This window comes from Chenopodium album, chromosome 6 (assembly GCF_948465745.1).
Source record: "Chenopodium album chromosome 6, dcCheAlbu1.1, whole genome shotgun sequence".
NCBI lineage: Eukaryota > Viridiplantae > Streptophyta > Magnoliopsida > Caryophyllales > Amaranthaceae > Chenopodium > Chenopodium album.
This window is the reverse complement of record NC_137839.1, coordinates 76,212,701-76,220,460: the sequence shown is the minus strand read 5'-3', so window position 1 is coordinate 76,220,460 and position 7,760 is coordinate 76,212,701. Positions and strand designations below refer to the sequence as shown.

The 7,760-nt window shown below is 35.7% G+C and overlaps 1 protein-coding gene across 1 annotated transcript; it reads right to left on the bottom strand.

The window, feature by feature from the left end:
- Positions 1–901: 901 nt before the first annotated feature.
- On the bottom strand, positions 902–4,853 carry LOC145636368 (cysteine-rich receptor-like protein kinase 15). The gene is made up of 7 exons (XM_081687909.1): positions 4,001–4,853; positions 2,779–2,913; positions 2,485–2,609; positions 2,056–2,266; positions 1,714–1,951; positions 1,464–1,614; positions 902–1,356 (listed from the first exon to the last, which is right to left on the bottom strand). Exons 1-7 carry the CDS (start codon positions 4,812–4,814, stop codon positions 1,042–1,044), a joined length of 1,989 nt encoding a protein of 662 aa, XP_081544035.1. The 5' UTR covers positions 4,815–4,853; the 3' UTR covers positions 902–1,041.
- Positions 4,854–7,760: the final 2,907 nt, after the last annotated feature.

Below are 7,760 nucleotides of genomic sequence, written 5' to 3'. Positions count from 1 at the left end.
ATAAAGATATCGGGGGAGCGCCTAGCGCCCAGAAGAGCAAAGCTCATTTTCCTTTCAGGGTAAAGCGGCGCGTCAAAAATAACTGGCCCGTCAAAAGTCCGGAATGAGAAAGCAGTCTTAGAGAAGAAGGCTTTCCCACGAAGAGAGATTTCTGTTTTTCCCGGTCGAGCTCGTACTGCTCGCGGGCTTCGGGAGGAAATTTGGGGCCTTCTATGATCCATTCAACCAGCCTGAAAGATGAGAGATAGGCCTGACGCAAGGAGATTTTGCACGGAAAGGCGGATTCATATTCATATTAAAGATATGCCCGAATCGAAAGAAAGACCAGGGGTGACGCATCCCGCGCATATTCTACATTATAGCCTGCAACTAATTCAGCCGATGGAAAAACTTTGCCGGAACGTCAACCGCAAACGAAGGATGGCCAGGCCCCGGTTCCCGGGGTCAGTATGCACCCCTAATATAGCAGTTCTTCTTTCAACCTTCATTCTGTTAACGCTAACCCACGACAGCTGACGGCGGATTGAGGGCGGAAACTATGATTAAAATTTGGCGCTTGAGTGGGGTCTGGGGCTTTGAGCTTTCACGTGTTTCAGCTCTTGTTCACAATCCAGCTGCTATTGAATCAGCGTAAGGAGATGCCGATGAGGGTACAATAGAGTTCCAGCCTTAACCGAGGAAAGTTCGAAAAGCCATTTAGGTCCGATTCGGATCCCTCTGTTGTTTCCTTTTCCTCCCGCACCTTTTCTTCGAAATGAGAAAGAAGATGGTACACTCGCGAAAGCTGCAGCTTCGTATCGACCGGGGATGGGAGAAAGAATTGATTGAATGCGGGCAAACAAATACAATTAAGACTGTAATAGGCAAAGTTATAACTAAAAAGAAACGGAAAGTATTATAGCTCTTAAAATGAATATTATAACAAGTGTCTTCCAAAAGACATTGACTTAGATACAAAATATAGAGATACCCTTCTCTAATCATCCAAAACGACTTGCACATTTATTCCCACACTTGAAACTTAAGTAAAAATCTTTCACATTATCGAGGATCAAGCTCGGATATGGAGACCTCGTTCGCAGAGTGAACAAGCACTTTAGGTCTACGAGTTGAGTTTAATTGCTCGAATTTCTCATCCTTGTCCAGGAGAAAAGCAGGATGTGAAGGCACAGGTGGAGCAATGGTGTTGTTATTTAGCATAAGGACAATCGACGACATGATTGGTCTATGAGCTATATTCTCTTGAACACATAGCAACCCGATGTTGATGCATCTCAATACTTCAGCAGTATTGACAGTCGTCATTGATGAATCTGCTATGTTTAACGGGGTACCTTCTAGCCAATTTCTCCATGCCTGAAAAAGTGTACAAGAAATCGATCTAAGTAGCTGTAATAATCATACGACGTTCAAAAACATTGGTATTTTGTATATAATTTAATTATTGTTAATACAATACTTACAAAACTAAGAAGAGTGTCTCCAGTCTCTGAATTGTGATAGCTGCTTATTCTTAGGCCAGTTATAATTTCCAAAAGTAACACTCCGAAACTGAAAACATCTGACTTGAAGGAGAAGTGCCCTTGGTGCACATACTCCGGCGGCATGTATCCACTGCATATAGGTAGTGTAATACAAGTTAATTTCTCAAGTACTATATTTATCATCTAATGTATGAGAATTATGCATGAAGTTAAGTTAAAATAACATTACTAGGTGCCACATATTTTGCTGGTATCTCCTCGAGTTTGATCTACACCAAACAGCCTCGCCATACCAAAATCTGCAATCTTTGGATTCATTTCTGCATCTAAGAGGATGTTCCCAGATTTTAGGTCACGGTGGACAACCAAAAGGCGTGAATCTTCATGAAGATAGAGCAATCCTCGAGCAACGCCTCTTATGATTTTGAAGCGGGTTTGCCAGTCTAGTTGGACACGCTTGATGGGATCTAAAAGAGGCACACAAAAGTTTATTAATTAAGGTAGTGTTTAATTATTTGACAATTGCAGCTAATAGTGTGCATGTAAGTAACACCAAATTAGAATCATGTACCGAATAGAAAGCAATCCAAGCTTTTGTTAGATAAAAATTCATAAATCAAAAGTCGTTCTTCTCCTTCCAAGCAGAAGCCAAGGAATCGCACTAAATTCCTATGTTGAAGCCTTGCCACTAAGACAGCTTCGTTTTTGAATTCTTCTTCACCTTGTCCAGAAAATTTCGACAATCTCTTAACTGCTATTGCTTGCCCATTGGGAAGTCTACCCTGTATCATCACATATAAATAATGTGTTTAATTAAATCACCAATCAACATGTAACGTAACACCCAGCCCATTTCTATTAAAGATAATCTACAAGTACTCTAAAAATAATACTACTTCCGTTACAGGTTATGTGCAACAATTTGACATAAATTGTTGCACATAACCTGTAACAGAGGTAGTACAAGTATTAATTTAAGTGTGCTCATCGATTATGCTACCTTATACACTGCGCCGAATCCACCTTGACCAAGCTTGTTAACATTGGAAAAATTTCCAGTGGCAGCTCTAATTGTTTCGAAATTCATTTGCAAAGATTCAGGATTTCGTACAACTTTATTACCATCTTCAAGAAATTAAGAAAAAAGTCAGTCCTTATATCAAATAGCCAGGATGAAGACCTTTCTCTCTATTTATATTTGTCGTCGTATAAGCCAACTCTTTATATACAAGTATATAGGGAAAGATATAGTGGAAAGGATGGTGCGTGTGTAGAGGTCTAGTTGCAAACTTACATTTAACGCTCTTCTGTGCGTTTGGCTTCCTCTTTAAGCAGTAGCATCCAATGAGAGCGGAGACTAGGAGCAAGAACGTGGTAGTAGGAAGAAGGATTTCGATTAGAACTCTTACCTTCTTGCTGCTTCTTTTACCTACAAAATTAAAGGATAAAAAGCTAGTGCTAAGTAATTTTACTACCAAAAGGCGATGTATGCTTGACCACCATTATTCTTAATTCTTATTGGTTGATTTTTTTTTTTAATGCTTGATCAAACCTCTTTTATTTTTTAATTGTTTTTTTTAAAAAAAACTTTTTGATTTTATTTTGATTTTCGAAAATCTATTTTTATTTTAATGGTTATTTACTTAAAATCAAATATACCGATTGAATTAAGAAATTTAAAATCAAAAATATTGTTTTTCGATGTTCTTCATCAATGGATGAAAATTAAATAACCATCATCATCATCATAATATTTGTCCCTTAATATCTATAATACAATCGCACATTAATAAAGATTGAATATATACATCGATCTACATATTATATGCGAAATTTGAGTCGTTTAAAGTCAGGGTTCATGCGAATTCATATTCGTTTTAATCCTAAAATAAACAATAGATGTTAATTGGACTATCACAATCAAATGATGCAAAATCAACCATTATATTATATGTATGCGAGAATATAATTTATCAAAATTTCAAAAATCTTGGTTCATGAGGCAAATTGGAGAACCAAAAAAATGAAGATAAATTTTAATTTTGTTTGTGTAAAAGGAATTAACCTAACTATTAATAGGACATTACCTGTAAGGCTGTAACACATAATTTTATTGTTTATTTAATATTTATTTGTCTCCGAGACTACGAATATATACTGTTTGCATATAGCCAATTATTAGAGTGTCCTATACTATGTTTGCCAATTAATTTATGCTAAAGGATTTAAAAGAATCTTGTATAATTATTTAAAAAAAATTATGAACTCAATATCTTTTAATTTTAGAAAGTTTATTTAAAAAAAATTATGAACTCAATATCTTTTAATTTTAGAAAGATTATTAGAGAATTATCTCCTCTAATAAAAAAGGAAATGTATTGATTGGGGGGATATCTTAGGCGATACAAGTAAGTGATAACATTCCATTTAAAAAAAAAAAAATAATAATAATAACATATTTGACTTGCTATTTAATTGAAGTACAAAGTACATGTTTTGTGGTATAATGTACATACCTTTTTTAGTTATAGTGTTTGAGGGTGGAAGAAATGGTGGCTTTGGCGGTGGCACGGAAGGTTGATCCAGTGACATTAAACTCTTTGAATCGTAAAAGGGATAATTCTCATATCGAATGTTACAGCTGGTATAAAATATTCGGGCATATTTTCCATAGTGTTCAGTGAGGGCAGTATATATTGCAATGTCTAGGCAATCGTAACAGTCAAAACTTTCGAGATCCGGAGTGCATTGAACTAGTGCATACATGGTTATGGAACCGGTGACATTAACTTCCCCAGCTCCAAACTTTCGACGAGAGCCTCCAGAGGCAGCCTTTGCTTGCAACTTGGCTAGCAAGGTTGATACAGTTTGGTTAAATTTCACCTTATCGACGGGAATTAATATCGAACCACTAAAGGGATACCAAGGGCCAAATTCCTCCTTCCCAAAAATGTAACGATCCGAGTATCTTATCATACACTTATCATACCATCCAATGGCGTCCTTCTGGGTAGGACACTCTTGGACAATTGCATGCGCTCCTTCATCGAGGCAGCTGCGACAATCAGCACTAGCGACATCAGGCCTGCATAAGCCAATTCCGTTAACTCTGTCCAAGTGTTGGCCAACTGAGAAATTATAAAACCCGTAATCAATACGTGTGTCGGATGATATGGTGGAAAAGAAGGTGTCTAGGTTTTTTTTGAATGCACTATTGGCAGTGTAGTTTCCAAATGTGTCTTGACATACATGGGATTTAAAGTCTGGTTGGGCAGTGGTATGAGACATTATTGAGTAAACAAAAACTTGCCAAATTATAAGAAATAACATTTTGATCGATGAGTTTTAAGAGTGTTGGTTGTCCAAAAATTGAACTGTATATATCTTGCGTTACTGATACAGAAATTTTACTTATATACACTTGTTAACAAGATTAGCTAATTTGACAAATATTAAATACAAACAAAATTATACTCCGTAAATAGAAATTTCTTATTGACTGCAAGTCAATTTGGAATCTTGCATTCTGCCGCTGTGATGAGATATCAGCCATACAATTTTTGTAGACTTGGTCACTGTATGTGGGTCGTCATTATTTTGATAGAATTTTTTTTTTTTGACGACAGAAATTTACGTTGAATAAGTCTTCAATAATTTATTCAAAAAAAAAAAAAAGTCTTCAATAATTAACACGTTAATGGAAAATTGTATATTTGGAATATTGGAATCAAATTTGTCTTCATCATTATCAAATGCAAAAATTGTAAATAAATCAATCAATTTTCTTTTTTTATAAAAAATAGGCTACAAGTGTTGATTTATTTACAAATATGCCCTGCTTACTAGACAAAATTGTTAATATATTTACAATTTTACATAAACATATTGTGTTCATCTAGAAGTTAATTAAATTGGGGCTTCCTCTTATATTTAATCTCTTACTCTATTAGTTGATGGTATAACAATTAATTGAGTACTAGGCCAAGGGTTATAGCAATGATCAATTGAGGTTATAACCCTAATAGATAAGGGTAAATTCAATGGAGATAAAGGAATTAAATTACTCTTATAAACAACTGCAACTAGAGCTGTCAATTCGGGTAAACGGGTCGGGTTAGTGTGAGTCGGGTCGGGTCAATACGGGTTAATGTCATAACATATGCGGGTCGGGTTACGGTTCAGGTTGGGTCATGCTTGAGTTGGGTCATACATCTTATCGGGTTTGGGTCTGGTTAGTAAAAGGTTGGGTTGCATTTGGGTCGAGTGAAAAATAGGTCGAGTTAAATTCGGGTCTTTACGGGTTTAAACGAGTTAGGGCCGTTATTGGGTTCAAGTCGGGTTCGGTTCAATCAAATATTTACGAGTTATAATCAGGTTAGGTCATTCTCGGGTTTAAGTTGGGTTCTATTCAAGTCAATAATTTGCGGGTTATAATCAAGTCGGGTCATTCTCGGGTTAGAGTCGGGTTCGGTTCAAGACAATAATTTGCGGAAAACATGTTTCGTCCCTGAAATTCGTCCCTAAAACACATATTGTGAAACTAACCTCTTAAAATTAAAAGTGAAATATTGAAGGAATAGAGTTAGGATTCAATTTCCGTTCAATTACCAACATGAGATAACAACCTATACATATTGATTCAATAACGAGTCTGTTTGAATTTAGGTCGGGTCAATAACAAGTCGGGTTGATTCGGGTCGGGTTTGTAACATGTCGGATTGAAATTCGAGTGGGTTTGTAGCAGGTAGGGTTAAATTCGGGTCGGGTAAGGAACAGGTCGGGTTGAATTTGGGTCAGGTTAGGAACAGGTCGGGTTGAATTCGGGTTTTGACAGGTTAAAACGGGTTTGGGTCAATTTCGGTTCAGGTCGGGTTAGGTTCAGGTTAATAATTTATGGGTTACATTTGGTCGAGTCGTCTCTAGGTCGGTTAATGTTCGAGTTCGGGTCTCAAATACTCGGGTCAACTCGGGTCTAGGGTTGATTTCAAGTCGGGTTAAGTGGGGTCCGGGTCACCATTTTTTTCGGGTTCAGACGGGACGGTTAATAGGTCGGGTTAGGGTCGGTATTTCGGGTCGGGTCAGCTTTTGACAGCTCTAACTGCAGCTATTGTTATAATAACCGAAATAATGTAATGAAGATTATTCAAATGAACAAATAGAGTTAATTTTTTTTAAAATTTTTAGTTAATTTATATATGTTACTTGTGTTGTTAGGTCTTCGTGTTACTTCTCAAGTTAGTTTCGTTATTTTAGCAATAATAAGGACATGTTTTGATTTAATGAACTGAATTGAACTAAACTGAATTAGTAGATCTGAAATGAATATTTTATGGGAGAAGCAAATTAGTAGCTAAACTGAACTGAATTGATTGGAGCTGAACTGAATTGAGTGGAGCTGAGCAGAACTGATCTGAACTGAAATTAAGTTGAAGAGAACAGGCCCTAAGTTAGTGGAATAATAGCCAAATAATATTTTTTTTTTCTAAATTTATTTTTTCATGTTCATGGAATATAGCTTATATAGGAGATAGTGGGTCACATATTTCATTAACTAGTCGGGATCCTAGTTTTTAACCAAATTTGTTGGGTATTTTCTTTTCATTCAATCCTAAATCACCCTTAGATGCATCCATCTCAATGTGCACCCAGATTTATATATAAAAGATGTTGTAATCTTTTAATTAAGCAAGTAAAATAAAAGCATTTTTCTTCATATTATATTAGTACTCTATTGGCCGGGCTTTCTTTGTTCTAAATTTCCCAATAACTTGTATAATAATTTGGGAATATGAAAAAAAAAAAAAAAAAAAAGATATGTTACCTTATAAATGAATGAAGAATAAGTGTTAATATTATAAACAAATGTGATACTCTATGTGTTTGGCTAGGGGTGAAAGTTCGGTTTGCGGTTTGGATTATAGCCAATACTAAATCCAATCCAAATTAATTCGGTTTCGGAAATCTCAATCCGAATCTAAACCGATTTAAGATTCAATCCAATCCAAATCAAACCGAATTAATTCGGTTTTTCAAATTAGAATCCAATCCAAATCGAAATTTGTTCCCTTCTTTTGCAACATTCAAATCCGAAACCCGAACTTCACCCAGAAAACTCCTGCAATCATTTCTTGTTAACAACATTCGTTGTGAGAGAGTAAGATATTGTGAAAGGAAAATTGAAAATTAGGTTTTTTTGTAAAGTTTATATATGAAAGGGGAAAGTGGTTGGGTACTTTGAAAAAAAATGGGCTTAACGTAATCGGTCAAAATTCGGTA

Excerpts from the sequence above, each read along its gene's own strand:
- LOC145636368 (XM_081687909.1), bottom strand. The coding sequence starts at position 4,814 with ATGTTATTTCTTATAATTTGGCAAGTTTTTGTTTACTCAATAATGTCT. Across the intron at positions 2,914-4,000 it reads AAACACTATAACTAAAAAAG|GTAAAAGAAGCAGCAAGAAG; the intron begins GTATGTACATTA and ends TTAATTTTGTAG. Across the intron at positions 2,267-2,484 it reads GATTCGGCGCAGTGTATAAG|GGTAGACTTCCCAATGGGCA; the intron begins GTAGCATAATCG and ends GTGATGATACAG.